Here is a 22,240-nt window from a genome sequence, read left to right as displayed (position 1 = left end):
AAACTTAGAAAAAATGTCAAGTAGCGTCCCTGAGTACCGCCATTTTCTGTCCTGAATAAATACCAATAAGTTGGATAATACGCTGTGCTCAGGAACTGATTTTTTGAACTATTTTAAAAGTTTTTGTGGTTTCATACCAAAAAGTATGGCTTGTTTTATATTTACTATTTTATAGTTTTTTAATTCCTAATTTTTTTTTGTAATTTAGGAATTTTAATAGAAATACATTTTGTGAAATAAATCAACTTTTATGGAACAAGTTGTATTTTATTCAAAATCCCAGTGGAAACCACCAGCTCGGCCTACTTGCCTTTTCAACATTTTAAAATTCTTTTTGTGGCTCATCCTGGGCCAACTGCAGCGTCTACAATAACCTGCCAATCTCGCAGTAAGTAGAAAATGGAGTTATCAAATTCAGAAGGTCAGCAACACAATGATCACAATATTTCACTAAGTCAAAAATCCCCTGACGAAAATGAGAAATATTGCATAGAATGCAACAAAAAATTCAACTGCAAAAATTCCACGTCGGACATAACCCAAAAATGTCCGCAGTGCTCCGTCATACGACCTAACTCACCAGCATCCACTGCTACAACTCGGAGTTCTGCTCATTCTAACAAGTCACATTCGCGTAAAATTCAATTACAACTTAAAAGACTTGAAGAAGAGCGAATATTTAATACAGAATATCTAAATAAAAAATACCAACTTCTTGAGGAAGCCGAAGATATAAGTGATACTTCGTCTAACAAATCCCGAACAGTACAAAATTGGCTAAATAAAGTTCCAGATCAAGATGAAACATCAGAAATTCTCCCTGAAGATAGGCATCTATCTGCCGCTAATAATCAATGTACCAACACAAATCAGCAAGCTTCAAGCTTGCCCCACGAGATTGTTTATTGTGACATATCAGGTCACGCCAATACGCAAAATAAACCAAAAACAAACATGCAAATAAATCATAATCACCAAACTGCAAATACTTCATTCGTGCCCATTGTCTCCACTGCTTCTGCGAGTACCTTGTCAATACCAAATCGTGCAATGTACACGGCAACTACAAGCGTCTGCCACCCAGAAGTGCAGTCAGGTGTCATTGATCATCTTCCTCATGTAACCGTAAATCCACATTTACCTCGACCTCCACTAATTCGCAATGCAAATTTTCGTCCTTATCAGCCAACAATTATTAATAATTCTGCTCCCCACACCTTTTTACAAACTGCTCCAATTTCTACCACCATGAATATTTCACCTAATGAGGATCCAGCTCCACTGAATCGCAATACGAATTTCGCTTCTCATCAGCCACGTCAGCAGTCATACATTAAGGATTCAGCTCCACATACGTTCTTACAGAATGAACCGATGTCTTCGACTATGAATATTTCTCCTAATGCCAATACAGCGACATCATTTTGTCCACCTGTAAGTCTGGAACCTCACAACAGGCTACTACAGTCGCACATAAATGCTAGGCAATCCATGCCGAAGGAATTGCCACCATTCTCTGGCAATCCGGAAGAATGGCCCACTTTTATTTCCACTTTGGAATGGTCAACTGCCGCCTGCAACTTCACTAATGCGGAAAACTTAATCCGTCTTCAAAAATCTCTTAAGGGAGAAGCTCTCCAAAGCGTGCAACAAATGTTGATTCATCCTGCTAATGTACCAGGAGTAGTTGAGGTACTTCGATTGCTGTACGGCCAACCTGAAAAAATTATCAATTCAATAAAATATAAAATAAAATCGTCGCCAGTAGTTGATGAAAACAATCTAAAAACACTTACCACATTTGCGATAAAAGTCCGAAGCCTAATTTCCACCATCACCGCCAGCAATTTGTATGATGAAATAAATAATTCATCTCTTCTCTTTGATTTGATACAAAAGCTCCCCCCTTCGTATCAAATGCAATGGGCAAATTACAAAATGCAGTTGATGAACCAAAACAAAAATCCAAATTTATCTGAATTTGACAAATGGATATTCAGCATTGGCATCACTGCCAGTAGTATAGCAGTTGAACCTCACTGTTCGAAAACAACAACAAACCATAAAGACAAAATATCAGCAAATAACAAAAAAGCATACAAAAAAGATTACGTTTATACTCATAGCGATGAACGTAAATGTGTTGTATGCAACAACAACTGCAAAGCAGTAGCTAGCTGTCAAACATTCCTCTCACTCGATCGTGGAGAGAAATGGAATGTGGTGAAAAGGAACAAACTTTGCAAGTTTTGTTTGTGTAAGCACAACGATGAGTGCAGAAAGAAGAAGAAATGTGGTAAAGAGGGGTGCGAATATTTTCACCACTCGTCATTACATCGATATTCACAACCTGCAAATGAACATAATGAAATGTCAAATGACAATGTAAACAATTTGCATATAGAAGAAGTAGTAAACAACTCACATAGTGCTGAAATAAAAAATATTTTGTTCAAAATAATTCCTGTAAAAATATATGGAAAAGATAAAAGCATAAACACATATGCTTTCATAGATGACGGATCTTCAATCAGTTTAATGGACGAGTCGTTAGTGAACCAATTGGATGTGGAGGGCATTTCCAACCCCCTCTGCCTTCGGTGGACTGGAGGTATGGAAAGAACGGAAAATAGTTCACAAAAAGTAAAAATAGGTATTTCAGGTGGAAATGGAAAGCGCTTCAACATGAATGTTTTTACTGTAAATTCGCTAAATTTACCATCCCAATCGCTGGATTATAGAGTTATGGCGCAAAATTATCGCCACTTGCGAAATCTTCCTGTGAAAAGTTATAGTAATGCTGTGCCAATGTTGTTAATTGGATTGAATCATTTCGACCTAGGAATTCATAATAAAGTCCGTGAGGGATCCCCGTATGAGCCCGTTGCTGTACGAACACAACTTGGATGGCTAATATACGGCACAGTCGCAGAGAACAAGAACTCAGGTAAGCACTTTAATTATCATATATGTGAGTGTTCTGCGAGTGATAATGATTTAGACAAGTTGGTCAGAAGCTATTATGCTCTTGATAGCGTGGGGATTAGCATAAAAGACCCTCTTATTGCTGAAAGCGAACAACGCGCGTTGCATCTATTAGATAACTTTACAAAACGAAATGCCAATGGTAACTATATAGTTCCATTATTATGGAAATTCGATTTAGTAAAATTGCCTGACAGTTATGATATGGCCTTCAAACGCCTTGTTTGCTTAGAGCGAAAATTAAAGCAAAATGACGAGCTTTTCAACACATTTAAAGAAACATTGTCAAAATACCTATCTAAGGGCTACATAAGAAAATTGAAAGAAAATGAAATTGATCGAGCCGATGGAAGAGTTTGGTATCTACCAATTTTCGCTGTCTTTAATAGAAACAAACCCGGTAAATCGCGCGTAGTTTGGGATGCAGCAGCAAAATCAAATGGATCATCTTTAAATTCATTTCTTTTAAAAGGACCTGACTTTCTAGCTTCATTACCATCAATTCTTTTTAAATTTCGGCAAAAATCTGTGGCTATATGTGGAGACATTGAGGAGATGTTCCACCAAATTTATATACGGCGTGAAGATCGCGACGTACAAAGATTTTTGTGGCGAGAGTGTATGCAGGAGAAAATTCCCGAAATATACGTAATGGATGTAATGATATTCGGTGCCACATGTGCTCCAAGCATTTCACAGTATGTGAAAAATCATAATGCAGCTCAATTTAAAAGACAATTTCCTACTGCATCCAAATCAATAATAGAAAATCATTATGTAGACGATCTTCTGGATTCCGTGGATACTGCTCAGGAGGCTATTCAATTAATTACCGAAGTGTCATATATTCACCGCCAAGCCGGTTTTAATATTCGTAATTGGATCTGTAACAACCAATTTGTAATGGATTCTCTTCCTACAATCGAAGCACAGAACGTTAAATGCCTAAATTTCAAAGAAAACCAACAGATTGAGAAGGTTTTGGGAGTATTTTGGGAATATTTGGAGGATGTAATAACATTCAAAATTTCTAACTGGCTTATGGAAAGCGATATATTTTCGAATAAAAAATCTCCCACTAAAAGGCAAATGCTAAGATTAGTTATGTCTATTTACGACCCGCTCGGTCTCATCGGACACATTATAATGTATGTAAAGATTCTTATGCAAGAAGTTTGGAGGGCCAAAATAGAGTGGGACGAATCGATTCCCCTTGAATTGAACCGAAAGTGGATCCAATGGGTCAATATTTTACCCGAAATACAAAATATTAAAATTCCCCGTTGTTATTTAAGATCTTTTGATACCCATACAGATACAGAGGTGCAACTGCATACCTTTGTCGACGCAAGCAAAGATGGTTATGCAGCCGTCTGCTATTTCAGATTGAAAAAGAATGATACAATCGTTTGCTCCATTGTGGGGTCGAAAACCAGGGTAGCACCTATTAAGATTACATCTGTGCCACGTCTTGAACTTATGGCCGCCCTTATAGGTTCTCGTTTTGCCAAATTTGTAATGGAAAATCATGATATTAAAATATCTAAAAAATATTATTGGTCTGATTCAAAAACAGTGCTAAGCTGGATCAATTCTGATGCCAGAAAATATAATCAGTTTGTGGCTTTTCGAGTCACAGAGATTTTAGAGTTGTCTTCGCTCAATGAATGGAAGTGGGTCCCAAGCAAGCAAAACGTAGCTGACGATGCTACAAAATGGTCGAAGATACCTGTAATTTCTATAGATAGTAGATGGTTTAACGGTCCAGATTTTTTACATTTGCCTGAGGAGGAGTGGCCTAAAACAAGTGCTCATCCTGAGCCAACGGAAGTAGAACGAGTACATCATTCTTTTAAAATTACAACATTATATACAACCTTTGATGTACTCAGATTTTCGAAATGGGTCCGCCTTTTAAGGACGGCTGCATATGTACTACGATTTATTAACAATTGTCGCAGAATTAAGAAACAAACTCATGAATTAACTCAAGAGGAGCTAAAACGAGCAGAAACAATTTTATATAGGCAGGCTCAAAGTGAAACATATTCCGCAGAAATATCACAACTTATGTCGAAAGCCTCTATACACAAATCCAGCGATATTTATTGCAAATCACCGTATCTGGAAGATGGCGTTTTACGTGTGTATGGAAGAATTGATGAAGCAGATGTGCCTTGGGAACAAAAACGCCCTATTATCTTACCTCGAGAATGTCATATAACAAAACTGATATTGTTACACTATCATGAGAAATTTCACCATATGAATCATGAGACAGCCATCAATGAAATCAGACAAAAATTCTCGATTTCCAGACTACGTACGACATTTAAAACAATAACACGATCCTGTCAAATGTGTAAAATCCACAAAGCTATTCCACAAAGTCCACAAATGGCAAAATTGCCTAGAGCACGACTGGCTTCATTCGGTGCACCATTTTCTTTTACCGGAATAGATTTCTTTGGTCCCATATTGGTCACCGTCAATCGTCACAAGGAAAAAAGATATGGATGTCTGTTTACATGTTTGACCATACGAGCAATTCACATCGAGGTTGCATATTCGCTGACAACAAGTTCATGTATTCTAGCCATTCGAAATTTTATGGCACGAAGAGGAATTCCACTTGAATTCTATAGTGACAATGGCACAAATTTTGTTGGCGCAGAGAGAGAGTTACGTGAGGCGGTAACTGAGGTAGATAAAGATGAGTTAGTAAAAACTTTCACTAGTACTACGACAAAATGGAATTTTAATCCTCCTGCCTCACCTCACATGGGAGGTGCGTGGGAGCGGCTTGTACGATCAATTAAAACTATTTTATATAAAATTATACCAGCAAGGTGTCCTAGTGATGAGCTCCTATTAAGTACCTTAATAGAAGTTGAAAATATCGTAAATTCTAGGCCTCTTGCTTATGTTCCTGTGGACGACGAAACGTCAGAGGCTTTAACTCCAAATCACTTCCTAGTGGGAAGTTCAAGTGGGTTAAAACCGATATCAGTTTGCAGCGACAGTGGCATATTATTAAAGCAAAATTGGCTGCTTTCACAACAATATGCAAACATATTTTGGAAAAAGTGGTTAGCTGAATTCTTGCCTTCGTTAACTTGTAGGTCGAAATGGTACGAAAAATCTAAACCATTATGTCAGGGGGACTTAGTGATTATTGTTGATCCTTCTCTACCTCGAAATGTTTGGCTGCGTGGTAAAGTACTTCAAACGAGATTGGCAAGTGATGGACAGGTCCGTAGTGCAAAAGTGCTCACACAACGAGGTATCATGGATCGGCCTGTAACTAAATTGGCAATTTTGGACGTAGCCCCTCAACGAGAGTCTGGCAGCGGAAAGGTTCCTTGCCATACTGCGGGGGGAATGTTAGCGGCACTCCCAAAATCTCATTGATTTGTAAACGATCTTGCAACACTGTTGCTTATGAAATAATAATTTTTGGAATGTCAATTTATTGTAAATATTTAACGAAACTTAGAAAAAATGTCAAGTAGCGTCCCTGAGTACCGCCATTTTCTGTCCTGAATAAATACCAATAAGTTGGATAATACGCTGTGCTCAGGAACTGATTTTTTGAACTATTTTAAAAGTTTTTGTGGTTTCATACCAAAAAGTATGGCTTGTTTTATATTTACTATTTTATAGTTTTTTAATTCCTAATTTTTTTTTGTAATTTAGGAATTTTAATAGAAATACATTTTGTGAAATAAATCAACTTTTATGGAACAAGTTGTATTTTATTCAAAATCCCAGTGGAAACCACCAGCTCGGCCTACTTGCCTTTTCAACAAGTATATTTCTTTTATTGACATTTGGAATCCCCTTGGGAACGCAAAAACACGCAACAGGACTCAGCACCATCGCACTCAGCACGCGATGAGGTTCCTCGCTTCATTTCCAGCGCACAATGGCCACCAAAATCTCCGGATACAAATCCGTTGGACTATTGAGCCTAGAGCATTTTGGAAAGTAAGGTTGGCACTAAATGTGTCGATCACCTCAAGTAAGCGCTTCGTCGAGAATGGGCCAAAATACGGAGCAACATTCGGGCAGTGTATGACGGTTTCATTGGCCGTTTGAAGGCCATTATTCGTGTCAAAGGTGAAATTTGATATTGAGGTCTACGTTGGTATCTGCGATTGATATTTGTGGTTTGGAGTTGAATCCTCTGTTTGTAAGAAATGTACTATATAGTACTATATTTGACATTGGGTGCAGGGATAGTGCTAAAATACGGAAATTTGATATAGAGTCACTGTAGGTGTCTGTGGTTAACATATGGGGGTGGTTTTGGAAATGTGTATTATTATTTTACGACAAGTACTAAATGGTACTAAATTGGGTATTGGATAATGAAATAGATTTAAAAGTCTGAATTTTGATAAGAAGGTCTACGTGGAGTTGAGTCCTATAATTGTACAAAAGGTACAAAATAGTTCGATAGTTCGGGGGTGGTTTTAGATTTTTTATACATTTTCGTAATTGTTGTCCCTTTTAGTGACCCTTTTAGTACGAATTTCAAAAAACCCATCCTTATCACACACCCAAGCTCTAAGGCTGACTCTCGCGCAAAATTTCAGGATTCTAGCTTCAGCCATTTTCATATGTGAAAGCTAAATTTGATCTTTTTGGAAAAATTGAAATTGTTCATACGCTACAAAGTCAGATACATGATGTAAATTGGTTTTAGTCGGATATTGACCTATCGTTAACTTCAAAACTCGGTATTTATAGTTTCATCTATATTGTAACCAATTCTTGTAAAAATATTATATGTATCATATGTTGGAGCACACGCCTTCGTGTCCCTTCAGTTGTCGGGTTTAAAAATCATCAAACCCTACTCTGCTTAAACCTCTCTTTTTATATTCAAATGTCTCTATTATTTTTCATTTCCTTTTAAACGATCTTTTCACGTTTTCTTTGTGCCAACTATGTTGCCTTTACATAAATCCTAACCGTCATATCCATACCTCCCTCCAATTTAAGTAGCTACAATTGACTGAGTCTTACTAATGTGTGTATATAAAAGCCACTTAAATATAATTATGAAACAGTGAGGGCGATGTTGGGAAAGAAAATTCGTTAAAGCTTTTCATACCGATTATGATGTGGATGCCGGATGATACCACTACAAACCGTCAGTAGAAGCCTTATATCACAGAAAAACATGTATATTTCTTAATACAGTGTATCGACATATATTTTGAAAACAAAATCGCTCATGTACATATATGCTAGGCCTGTTTCTGTCTGTATAAAGCTCATAGTTCAATTTTCATTCCATTCCATTTGTTTTGAGGTTGTTTGCTTTCACCAACACTGAAGGTTTTGTAAATTGGAAAGAGCCAGCTAACACTGAATGCTGTGTGAGTATGTATGTGTATGTTTATGAGAGCCAACTAAAAAAATGATTAACATTCGCCACAAAATGTGGAAAATCCAATAATGTCTGCAGTCTACATAACATCAACACCAGATGTGGGCCATAGGGTATGGCAAATGCCAAAAACACTAAAATAGCTGAAAAATCGATGAGACTACATTTCAAACAAATAAACAAACTCATTTGCCATACATTCCAATGTGGGCTGCCAACCATACTTCAGATAATTAAATTGCGAAAAAAAATATTGCATACTTTTAGGTATTAAGCATAATGGTGCAGTTAGTGGGGCATACAATTGAAAATAGATATTATGGCATATTTTTAGGCGTTACAAAGTAAATGTGTTACAGAAGTTGGGAACTATGAAAAATGTGATACCTAATGATTATTTTCTTTATAATTGTAGAATAGTTTGTAACACCTCGAAATATACATTTAAGACGCCACAAAGTATATACATATATTCTTCATCAGCATAAAATTCTATGTCGATTTAGCGATGTCCGTCCGTCTATCCGTCTGTGGAAATCACTCTAGCTTCCGAACGAATTGCAGTAGATTAATAAAATTTTGCTCAAATGTATGTTATGTCTGCAGGACGTTTGGTATTATATTGGTATAGTCCCCATATAACGGTACCTCCCGATTTTCGATATTTTGATGATTGTAGCGACATTATTCACTGCAATTGTTTTAAAATTAGTATTTGAAGTTCGTAATGGATGCTACAGCCTATGACAGAAAATTGTCTGTGCAGGTCCACGTCTTAGTATTGACCCCATATAACGGTGCCTCCCGATATTCTGCATTTTGATGATTTTAACGACATTATGCACCGGAATTGTTTCAAATTTTGTATTTGAAGTTCGTAATGAATACTGCAGCCTGTGACAGAAAATTGTCGGAGTAGGTCCACGTCTTCGTATAGTCCCCATATAGCTCTACCTCCCGATATTCGGTATTTTGATGATTTTAGCTACATTATTCACCGATTTTTTTAAGTTTAACATTTGAATATGGCAATGGCTTATGACAAATGTTACCTATGCAGGTCCATGTCGTCGTATAGACCCTAATATAACAGCTACAATCGGTATTTTTAAGATTTTTACAACATTTTTAACGGATTTTATTTTATTTTATTTATTTTTTTTTTTTTGTTTGAGAATTGCCACATTCGTTCCAAATGGTGGAGGGTATTCGATGTTCGGCCCGGCCGAAATTACAGCTTTTTTACTTGTTAAGTTTATATATTTAATTAATTTAGCTTTCTACTTAATGTACCATGCATCCAAATAGCCTGCCATCTTACCTAGTTCCAACTTTCCATTTCCAACATTTGAGGTATGAACTTTGTCCATTTAATTAATTAAAAATGTATGGCTCAAAATTTTGAAAATAATTTTGCAAAATGGTTAATTTAGCTCCTTCCAAACTTGGTTTTCCAATCATCATTTATATGGTGTGTGTGTGTGTGTGACCTTTGAACCATAAACTAACTCATCGTTAATCAAATGTCAAGGTTAGTTTGAGATTTTATCCATTATGGAGAGTGCTTCAGGTTTTGTGTTTTGGCTTTTAGTTTAGCTTGGTATATAAAGGGATGGGTAATATGAAGAGCTTAGCAATTTCCAGGAAGAAGGAATATCGGTCTACAGGGTGAGATAAACAAACTGCAAGAAAGTCGAACTCCATGATTTTTACATTTTTTTTTTTTAATTTTATTGAATGAAAGCAAAAATTGTCGGAAATTTTAGAATAAGTTTAGAAGAGCGACCATAGGCTGTTATTGCGGTCCACACTACCACGATGGTCGGTGCTTGAGTTCTAGTGGTCAACCGAAGGTGCACATTTTCAGCTGACCTCTTTGGCAAGTAAACACGATCATTTTGTTTGTTTACAAGCTGTTTTCTCATCGGAGAAAACCAAATTCGACAGTTCACCACTTTCGGTCAAGCAAATCAACTCTTTAGCACTTTTGAGTCTATTTTCCCACTGTTGCGATATAAATTCTTGCACTTTTTGGATTTCCAATAGCTATACCCCGAGCTCGAGCTCATTTTTAATATTTGCCAAATGGAATATTGCGATATGTTCAGCTCACGAGCCATTTTTCGGCCACTGTCTTCAGGACTTTTGGTATTGAAAATGGGCAATGTACGGTATAGCCCCCGAATAATGGTACCTCCCGATATTCGGTATTTTGATGATTTTAGCGACATTATTCACCAGAATTATTTCAAATTTGGTATTTGAAGTTCGTAATAGATGCTACAGCCTATTACAGAAAATTTGCAGGTCCACATTTTAGTATAGTCCCCATATAATAGTACCTCCCTATATTGATGAGGTTAGCTACATTATTCACCGATTTTTCTTCAAGTTTCGCATTTGAATATTGTAATGACTTATGCAGGTCAACGTCGTCGCTTAGACCCTAATGACGGCTACATTTGGTATTTTTAAGATTTTAACAGAATTTTTAACGGATTTTTTTTTTTTTTTTTTTTTTTTTGGAATATTGCCAAATTCTTCCCGGAGGAACTTACAGCTTTTTTATTTGTTTTATTTGTATTATTCCATTTGAAATTGGAATTATTGCCCTGAAGTAAGCAATTCGCATTATTTTATTTCTCATTTAAAAATGCAAATATGAAATCAATGCAAAATGGAGGGTATATTAGCTTTGTCATCCCGTTTATAACTTATCGAAATATTCATAATAGACCCTACAAAGTATGCATGTCTGTCCGTCTGTTGTATCACGCTATCTTTCGAGCGAATTGAGATCGAAGGCTAAAATATTGCATACATGCATGTTTACTAGTAGGCAGGTTAAGTTCGTGGACGTCGGTCCACGTTTTATGTTCATCAAAATCCAACCTACTTGAGCTAATATTACACTTTTTAGGCACAATAAACGTGAAATCGGATGAAGATATATATGGGAGCTATATCCAAATCTGAACCGATCTCGGTAAACTTTAGCAAAAGTATTTATATACTGTTTCTGATAGCTGGCACCCATTGTGGGAGGGAGTATTTAACGGGTGTGAGGGAGTAAAATACAAAACTGGATGAAACATATGTATGGAGTTTACAGCTATATCTTAACCTATTTTCATCAAATTCGATACACTTTCTTCCAGACTAAATTCGTTTGTATGTGCCAAAATTCATTCAATTCGGGCATATATTAACCATTTGGTGAACAATAAACTTGAAATCGAGATAGAGAAAATATATTTCGGAGCAATATCCAAATCTGAAGCGATCTCGATAAAATTTGGCAAAGATATTTTTGAGCTGTACGTGATATATTTCTCCGAATATCGTTGTTATGGAGTGGAGATTATGGCTGGATATTATGGCTTAAACTTATAAAAATCGGGCTCAATTCGTGATCTATGAAAATCAGAAATCAAAACCTTAATGAAGGTGACGAATGTCAATTGAAAAATTTACAAAGGAAATATAGCAGTGGCTGAAAAATGGCTCGTGAGTTAAATATTGAATAATGAGCTCGGGGTAGAGCCATTGAAATTCCAAAAAGTGCATGAACTTACACCGCAACAGAAGGAAAATAGACTCAAAAGAGCTAAAGAATTGCTTCGCTTGGCCGAAAGTGGTGAACTGCCATTGTACAGCAGTTTGTAAACAAACAAACAAAATGATCGTGTTTACTTGCCAAAGAGGTCAGATGAAAATTTGCACCTTCGGTTGGCCACCAGAAATCAAGCGCCGGCCATAGTGATGGTGTGGGCCGATGGTCGCATCAGAATAAATGCCGAATATTATCACGAAAATATTTTTGGGGGGTGCATTAAAGCCTTGAACACGCAAACATTTTGGCCGCAGACCTTGGACATTCCAACAGGACTCAGCACCATCACACTCAGCACGCGCCACCCAAGAATGGTTACAAAATGATGTTCCTAGCTTGATTTCCAGTGCACAATGGCTACCAAAATCTCCGTATTAGAATGCGTTGGACTATTGTGTCTGGAGTATTTTGGAAAGCAAGGTTGGCACAAAAAATACCAAAGTGTCTATCACCTCAAGCGGCGAAGCGCTTCGCCGGGAATGGGCCAAAATACCGCACAGCAACATTCTGGCAGCGTGTGACGGTTTTATTGGCCGTTTTCGTGCCAAAGGTGACCAATTCGATGAAACCTAAACTTATTCTAAAATTTGATGCTATTTCCCACATTTTTTGTTTATTTGCTTTTATTCCAGAAAATTAAAAAAAAAATGTAAAAATTATGGCGTTTGACTTTTTTTGCAGTTTTTTATCTCACCCTGTAAATTTCTCCAGATTAAGGATAGAGCTTTGAAAGATTTCTTTGGAGTACATCCAGAATCATTGGTACAGAAAATGGGTCATATCAGTCCACTTCGTGCAATAGCCCCGCGGTAAGGATATATCCGATGTCAATATTTCTTAGGGTTGGTTGGTCGGTTGGTTGATAGTAGTTGCATGTAGATCAAAGCTCCAAAGGAGATTCGGGATCTTTAACCAAACGTTGTTAAGACCCTTATATAGTTTTGCCCACATACAAATGGACCCCTATAGTTTGAAATATATTTCGCAATATTAAGGATACAGCTTCGAAATTTGATAGAGGTATTCAGAATCAGAAAATGAACCATTGGAATCATCCATTTTTGGAAGCATAACTCCGATTTGAAGTTTTTTTTAAGTTTTACATGTGTTCCATACAATTTCGCCAAATTTTGGCATTTTGGGTTCTTAGGAACTCCATTCACAAACATTTATAATATAGGTCGACCTTTTGATGCAATCCTTAAATGAAATTACATCCTGATTTTAATTATTGTAAGGGTCTTGGTCTTGGTATTTTCCAATCGATTTTAGTATAAACAAGTAAGCAAAGGCTACAGTCGAGCGGGGCCGACCGTTGAATACCCTACAACACTATAATAAATGATACAGTTTATATAGGCCAGATACTCGAAATTACGACTTGCTGCCAATTTTGCAGTTTTTTTTTGTCCATTTCAACACCTAAATATATGGCGATTATCCACAAAAAGAGTAGGCTTCTATTCTGACCCTCATCTTATCCCCATGCAAAATTTCATAAGGATCGGACCATAAATGCGATCTGTATATGATATCCTTATATCCTAACTACTTAGTTTTGTTAGCTGTAGAAATATTACCAAATGTTTAATTCAAAATGAAAATATGCCAAAAATATGACAAAATTGAAAAAATATGAGAAAATATTACAAAATCAATATTTTCATCTTTAGAGAGATATTTTTACGCAATTTTTTAGACGTTTTTTCTTTCCTGCCAAGAGGCCATTTTGAATTAATGAGAACTGTCGAAATCAGTTCAGCCGTTCTCGACATATAAGATATCTTTCAAGCATATCTTCTTTGATAGACATATATATCGCACATATTTTGCTATATATCCGATTTGATGGATGTTAACATCAATGTAAAGATCAGAAGTAACCTTTTCATGGCTTTTGATTTCGCCAGGATTTAAAATATTCACGGTTTAATGAAAAATTTTGAATTTTTTCAACACAAAATATATGTTCTATTTTACCCGCTAAATGTTATCCGATGACCACCCAAATTGGTAGGCTTCTTCCCCGCCCTAAATTCTAGCTACATGCGAAATTCCGCGTCGATTGGTCTATATTTGCGACCTGTAGAGCAACTGCAAAATCAGGAATTTTTTCAGTTTTTGGTCCATTTCAACCCCTAAATATTATGCGATCATCTCCAAAAGAAATAGGGTTCTATTCTGACCTTAACCCCACCTACATTCTAAATTTCGTGAAGATCGGGCCATAATTGCGACCTGTACAGTGATTACAAATTAACATGGACAGACGGACAGACGGACGGCTACATGGCTAGATCGACTCAGCTCGGCGAGCTAGGAAGATCCATATATACTTTCCTATATGGGAAACCAATATTTCGAGGTGTTACATAAATTCTGGCCCAATCAAACTTATAATACCCCCAACACATAGTGTTGTAGGGTATAATTAGAATTTTAGTTTCCTCGTGTAGAGAAAACCTTATCCCCTCTATTTAAGCATAAAGGATCCAATTCAGACGAACATTTTAGTTCCTTATCTGAATCTATTAGCTTGGTTCCATGATAGCTGTGGAATAAAAACCAAATTATGTTCTTTCTTTTAACAATATTTTCCCAACAACTGTCCTCATCCATTCCTTTCCCAGAACTAAAATAAATCTCCTATTTTTTTTTTTTTTTTTGCAAATAATTCATTTTCTTCTGCTCATAATCATAAATATTAAAGGTGTAACATTGTTTTACACTTCAATGAATGTAATTAATAAACAGAAGGAGAAGAAGAAAAAGACGAAAAAGAGCAAACGCTCAAGTGCAAGTAAAGAGAAATGAACATAAAAAAGTTTATGCACAAAATGTAATGTTAACATGTTGGCTCATAAAAAACCAATAGACCAGCTATTGCTAAAATAAGGTTATGCCGAGCAGTTTTATTTTTCCCATGCGTTACTTCTTTAAATGAGAAAAGTTTTCTTGTAGAGGAGGAGAGCAGAAAAAAATGCAAACGTAAAATAATATTCTGCTCATTTTTAATTAAGTATTAGAGACATACATATATACATCCACATATAAGTAAGCAACTAATTTTTTCCACGGGATGAAGGAAAAATCAAGGGAATTTATGCGTGAAAAATTGTAATTAAAAATTTTGTATGATATTTTTTACGATATGTGGATATGGATGATAAGAAAATTGTGAAATATGAATGCACACTTTTAGGGAGATATAATTTATGAGGCAAGGTTAATTACATCAGTACCAATTTTTAATCAGAGTTGTTGATTTGTCTTTTAATTTTTATTTTTTAATAACATTTCAAAAACTGGTCCTTAGTAACGCCTAAAACAAAACAAACCTTTTTTCAAAAATCATCAAATTCTAATTATAGGCTAAGCCATATGGCTAGAGAGGGTATATATCATTTGATACGGCCATCGAAATAACGGTTTTAGCCCCTAGGTATCCTTGGACCAAATCCGTTTCAGGACATTTGGAGTCGATCTTGCGATGTCCGTGTATCTGTCTGGTTGGTGTGCACTATCACTCTAGAAGGGAGAATCCGATTTGGTCCAAACTTGGTACATCGTAATATTATTATCAAACTTAGATCGAGTATGGAGATGGGCAATATCTACACCTTCTGGTACCTTCCCCACAAAAGATAGACATTTTCAAGGAAAATATTTTACCGCACAGAAAGAGAAAGAATAATCCGACTTTACTCCAACTTTGCAAATTCTGATATTTGTATCAGTTCTAAGTCATTTGCAATAATTGACAATACCGGTCCATTCCATCAAGTAGCTCCCCCACAAAGGGTCAATATTTTTAATAATTTTAACTATTATAAATTTTGATGTAAGAGTCCGATTGTCTTGAACTTACTCACATCGCTATGTTTTTATTATCCCCCACAAAAGGTCGAAATTTTCCAAAAAAAAAAAAAATATATTTTCCTGCACAACACGACAAAGTATAATCCGATTTTGTTTCAACTTGGCAGGTCCTAATATTTGTATAGGTACTAGGTCAGGTGCCAAAAACGGACAACATTTGTTCACTCCATAAAGTACCTCCCCTACAAGGTCTTAAAATTTTTAATAATTATAACTCTTATAAAATGCGATGTAATAGTCCGATTATCTCCAAATTATACACATCACAATATTTTAATTATCCTAAGGCCTGCTGTGAAGATGGGATATATCGATCCACAACTTCTGGTACCTCCCAAAAAAAAATTATTTTGCTGCACAAAACGGGAAAGGATAATCCGGCTTTGCTCAAACTTCGCAAATCGTAATAATTGTATCAGTGCTAGGCCAGGTGCCAAAAATGGATAATATTGGTTCACTTCATCAAGTACCCCCCCCCCCCCCCCCCACAAGGTGTCGAAATTTTGAAAAATTATAACTCTTATAAAATATGATGTAGGAGTAAGCATCCGGTTCACTTTATATTTTACACATCCCAATATTTCGACTAACACAAGATATTCTATCGGACAAAAGGTCAAATTTTTGTATATGACTGACTTACTAAAACTCAATATTTCGATTAACACAGTATCTGTTATAAAGATGGTAGAGATCGGACACTTTCTCCTGGTACCTCCCCCACATCGGATCAACACTTTGAATAATTATAACTCTTATAAAATATGATGTAAGAGTCCGATTATCCTCAAATTAGACATACTCGATCTACTCAATATCTGTTATAAAGATGGTAATGATCGGACCATTCCTTATGGGACCTCCCTCACAATGGCCCACAATTTTGACTAAACAAAACGATCATAACATTCGAAAAAAGCATCCGGTTCCCTTCAAATTACACACATCGCTATATTTTTATTAAGCCTATGTCTGCTGAGAAGATGGGATATATAGGTCCACAAATTGTTCAAGATTTTGAAAAACGAAACAAACAAAGAGAATTAAGTATCCAATTCTCTTCAAATTTCACACACACAAACATTTCACAAGATATCTTGTTAAAATGATACATATCGGCGAACTCCTTCTGGTTACCAACCCACAAATGGTCACAATTTTCAATACCTTTATCCGCCATAACTTGCGAAACAAGTCTGCAATATATATTTAAGTTCGACAATATTGGCCCAATGGACAATATTGGGCCTGAGCAGTATAAAGTTCTATGTCTTTAGCTATGTCTGTCCGCCTGTGGAAATCACTCAAGCTTCCGAACGAATGAAGTAGGTTGATAAAATTCTACTCAAATGTGTTTTATGTTTGCAGGGCTTTTGGTGTTGAAAATTGGTCATGTAGGTCCATGTTTTGGTATAGCCCCCATATAATGGTACCTCCCTTTTTTCGGTATTCCTTTATTTAGTTTTTTTATAAAGTGTTTTAAACGTCGCCTTTAGCATCTCCCTAACTTAAAACCCTGTTTCCGAAATCCTAAAATTCCAACCTTATTTTAAATCCGATATTATTTATGGGACAAGAATAATCTACGTTATACCAATATCTAAACAGAGTTGCTGGCTATTCTTTCGGCCTTACTTTTTATCCATTTAATAACATTTTCAAAAATGTCACCTTTATCATCGAAACCCATTTTCCAAAATCCTTAAATTCCAATTTTATTTAAAATCGCCCCATCGCAAACCAAGTGCCAAAAACAACACCAATAGCAACGACAACATCAACATCTTGGCAATCGCAAAACATCTTTCGCTCTGTTCACAAATGCTTACCGAACACTACACACGTAGCCTAATTTACTTACAAAACAATTCACCAACAACTACCACCTCCTAATTGTACACTTCACATTTCTCATTTTACCACAACCACTTGAGAATGGAGGGAAAACTATTGCCTACTTTCGGGGAGCCTGCAAGCAATTTAAACACTTGAAATGAGTGTGTTTGATACTTCACAAATTGCTGTACGGGATGAAAGAGAAACACACGAATACACACACACACACGAACACCACAACGAAAACAAAAATGGCAAAAGAACGAATGAAGGAAAATACCAAACAATCATGATGTACTTGTTGTCCTTTTCCTCTCTCGTACTCCCTCTCACTCTCTCGCGTCCTCTCTCCATCTTCCATCGAGCATTTTGCATTTCTTGCTGCGTTATAATGAAAACTTTGACTAACCACTTAAGCCCCTTCGGAACAAAACTGTGCAAAAGTGCCTTCACACAGGCCAAGGGAGAATTTTGTGCGTGAAACTGTTAGAAATGTGGATTTCAGGACAGAAAGTTGAGGCCATAGGAAGGGTCAAATAACTTTTTTGATACAACAAGTTGAAATGTAATATTTTTAGCTCAGAAAATAACTGAAAATGATATTTTCAACTTTCAACACACACACTGAACATTGTATTGGATAGAAAGTCAAATATCGGTCAAGATTTTTCTCTTCTACCTTCATAGAAATCTCACACGAAATAGATTTTGCATTGAATTTTTTTTCTACAAAAATATATTGCATACTTTTCGGCCGTTTAAGCTAACCACAAATGTGAAAAATTAAAAAAGAAACCCAAACCTATGCCATAAAGCTGTTTCTTTAGAAGGAATTCTGCAGGCTACCTAACCCAAGTCAAAGTTAACCACAAAAATGTGGCTTCATTTTTTTTTCACCACTCGTCCCCGTTGTTTTTTGGCGCCATCATCAATCGGCTTAAAGTGTTGCCTTGTCCTTTCCCCACCCAACCTTCCTCTCAAATATAATGTTCCACAAAATTGGGTTACAAAATTTATAATACCCTCCAATTTTTTTTTTTCTACATATTTCCTACAGACCAGCTCATCTTATCCAACGAAAAAAAACTTAGTTTCAATATAGTTTTGTTTGTTCAGATTATAAGTAGAAAAAATTGATATTGTTCGATATTCTTGTAATTCACTCAACCTTACAATTGTTGGGAAGTAGAAAAAAAACAAACTTGCAAATCCTTTTTAAGTATATTTTCCAAGATGTTGAGGGAAACTCATAAAGAAGCCTTAAAGTATGCCACATAAAGTATAAAAAGTTGTTGAAGTAGTGAAGCAGTTTTTTTCTTGGCGTGGTAGTAATAACTTGCAGTTGGAAATGTAATGCAATTTTTATTTTTCGTTGCTACAATTTTTGGCAAAATTTTGTGGCCAATATTCAATTCCCAATTTATTCTACATCATACTATGGCCAGGGTATTATGTATTCGTGGAAGGATGGAAGCGGGATGGACCTATAGTTCCTTTTGATGGTCTGCGTAGAATCACATTCTGAGTCGATTTATGCATATCCGTCCGTCTGTCCATGTATTTTTGTAAACAAAGTATAAACAGCACGTATTTTCTGATTGAAATGAAATTTGTACCTAACAGTTGTTTGGCCCAATGACGAACCCTAGAAATTGGTGATAATCGGTCCAAATTTAGATATAGCTCCTAAATATATTTTCTTCCGATTTCAATTTTCTTGTGCGCCAAATGTGTAATTTTCGTCCAAAAAACACGTCCGACCGAATTCAGTCTAGAAACAAGTACTTCCAATTTGGAGAAATCCGTTCAGATATAGCTATAGCTCTCATATATATGTTTCATCCGATTTGGGGTTTATGCGTAATATGTACTCCACAAAAATGATATTTGGTACAGAAAACTTCATCTGGCTATGGCTAATATCAGCCAAAAAAAAAAACTGAATTTTGGCAATTCCTAACGAATACATCATAGAAACAAGCATTTCAAATTTGGTGATATTGCTATAGCTCCCATATATATGTTTCCTCCGATTTTAGGTTTGAAGTCCCTGACATGCGTAATATGCACTCCATAAGAATGATCTTTTGTACCAGATATCAGATACAGGTCAGAAATAAGTGTTTCAAATTTTGTCAAGATCGGTTCAGATTTGTACATAGCTCCCACATATATCTTTATCCGATGTTAGGTTTTGTTTTTGCCCAAATGGACTGAATTTTGGCACTTCCGACGGAATTTAGCATATAAGCAAATATTTCAAATTTTGGTGAAAGTCAGTTCAGATATAACTATTGCTCCCATATAGCACATTCGATTTGGTTTTAAAGCCCCTCACATGCGTAATATGCATATAATATATTCATAACAATGATATTTGATATCGGACATCAAATACAGCTCCAAAATACCTCTGCCAAATTTTATCGAGATAGGTTCAGACTTTTACACAACTTCGACACACATTTTCCTACGATTTTACGGTTTTTATCCACCACATATGTAATATTAGCCCAAATTGGAGAGATATGTTCATATTCAACCGAATTTTTTCATTTGGTGAAACTCAGCCCGATATATCTATTGCTCCAATAAATATTTATACCCTACAACACTATGTGTTGGTGGTATTATCAGTATTATGGGGCCAAAAATTATGTAACACCTCGAAATATTGGTTTCCCACATAGAAAAGTATATATGGATCTTCCTATCTCGCCGAGCAGAGTCGATCTAACTATGTATGTCTGTCCGTCCGTCTGTCCATGTTAATTTGTAATCACTCTACAGGTCGCAATTAAGGCACGATCTTCACGAAATTTAGAATGTAGGTGTGGCTAGGGCCAGAATAGAAGCCTATTGCTTTTGGATGATCGCTTAATATTTAGTAGTTGAAATGGACCAAAAACTAAAAAATTTCCTGATTTTACAGTTGCTCTACAGGTCGCAATTATGGACCAATCGACGCGGAAGTTAGCATGGGGCTAGAGCTTAGGGCTGGGCAGATGTCTCCCAATTTTGATGGTCATCGGGTAATATTTATTGGCTGAAATAGACCATAATATTTGTGTTAAATCAAATTTTTCATTAAAACGCGAATATATTTAATCCCGGCGAAATCTCAAATAGACGAACAGGTCAATACAGACCGTTACGTAGATGCCGGTATTAAATATATCGGATATATATAGCGAAATATATACAATGTGTATATACAAAGGAAGGGGATGATAGCTAGAATGCTTATATCTCAAGAATGGCTGGACAGATTTTGACAAATTGTGTCAATTCAGAACGCCCTCTTGGCATAAAAGAATAAAATTTAAAAAAATTGCACAAAAAGATGATAATAATGATGTAAATATAGATTTTGTGGTATTTTGTGACATTTTTTTATTTTTTTTTTTTAATCAATTTTTTTCAATTTGACTTAATATTGAAGTGTACATTTTGTTATTTTTTCACCTTACAATATACAGTCTGCAATTATCGTCCGATCCTCACGAAAATTTTCACAAATGTAGGGTTAGGCTTAGGAGGGCTAGGCCTATCGGACCAAAAACAGACAAAATTCTGATAACACAATTGAAGCCATTCGACACGCCTGAGAACAATGTTAAGGACATGGAAGAATTCTAGCATTTTGGATGACCATTGGATTATATTTAGCTGTAAAATGGACCACTACAACTAACAGTACGACGGAGTGCGTAAATATTGGGCAAATGTCCCTGTTCAAAATGCTAAGGGTAATATCTGATCGTGCTCCGTGGCATTATTTCAAAAGCGAAACCTTCCAAAATGTTTGTGGACATAAAGGGGCTTCTGACATATTGTAGTGTTAAAGGGTATCACATGGTCGGCATCGTACGACTATAGCCTTTGCATGCACTAGACCATATTATATGTTACTAGAGGTACAAATGTGAAAATGTTGAAAATCGATTCAGATAAGTTCCAAATTCTGACCACTCTAAAGCCATGATATCATCTACTTAACCTAAATTCCCAATATAAACTTCTTTATGGGACCTTCAAAATGCCCCTACTTGGTTGTGCTACCGTCTTATAAATTGAGAAATGTCTACGAAGATGATTTAAAAGTTATATCCATTTTCTCTTGAAAAGGGAACTATGACAACACAAATTTCAAAAAAAAAAAAAAAAAAAAAAGGATGTGCTAGAATTGACGTAAAAACTTTCTATATAACGATAATTAGGAGATATGTGCAATATAGAAAATACTAGACCTATATCTAAACTTGCATTTGGCGTTGGTGTGGATTTGAGTCCTATATTTGTACGAAAAGTATTAAAAAGTGCTAAATTTGCTTTAGTGTGAAATTAAACCTGGAATCCCGAAATTTAATATTGAGGTCTCTGCTGGTATCAAGGATTGCGATATAAAGTTTGTTTTGGTGTACTATAATTGTACGAAAAGTCCTATATGGTACTAAATGTAGTTTGGGTTGAAGGGACAGAGCTAGAATATTGTAGGGTTGGGTTTGCATATGCGCACTAAAGTTGTA

The 22,240-nt window shown here is 35.9% G+C and overlaps 1 protein-coding gene across 1 annotated transcript; it reads left to right on the top strand.

The window, feature by feature from the left end:
• Window positions 1-399: 399 nt before the first annotated feature.
• LOC131800702 (uncharacterized) lies at window positions 400-6,760 on the top strand. The gene is made up of 2 exons (XM_059118378.1): window positions 400-2,611; window positions 2,663-6,760. The coding sequence occupies exons 1-2, from the start codon at window positions 400-402 to the stop codon at window positions 6,394-6,396; spliced, it is 5,946 nt and encodes a 1,981-aa protein (XP_058974361.1). The 3' UTR covers window positions 6,397-6,760.
• Window positions 6,761-22,240: the final 15,480 nt, after the last annotated feature.

Source organism: Musca domestica, unplaced genomic scaffold, assembly GCF_030504385.1.
Source record: "Musca domestica strain aabys unplaced genomic scaffold, Musca_domestica.polishedcontigs.V.1.1 123, whole genome shotgun sequence".
Lineage (NCBI taxonomy): Eukaryota > Metazoa > Arthropoda > Insecta > Diptera > Muscidae > Musca > Musca domestica.
Note: the sequence above shows the minus strand (reverse complement) of the source record. Positions and strands in the feature narration are given on the sequence as shown.

Coding starts and splice junctions, on each gene's coding strand:
- LOC131800702 (XM_059118378.1), top strand. CDS start 400: ATGGAGTTATCAAATTCAGAAGGTCAGCAACACAATGATCACAATATT. Junction 2,612..2,662: donor CTGCCTTCGGTGGACTGGAG/GTATGGAAAGAA, acceptor TAGGTATTTCAG/GTGGAAATGGAAAGCGCTTC.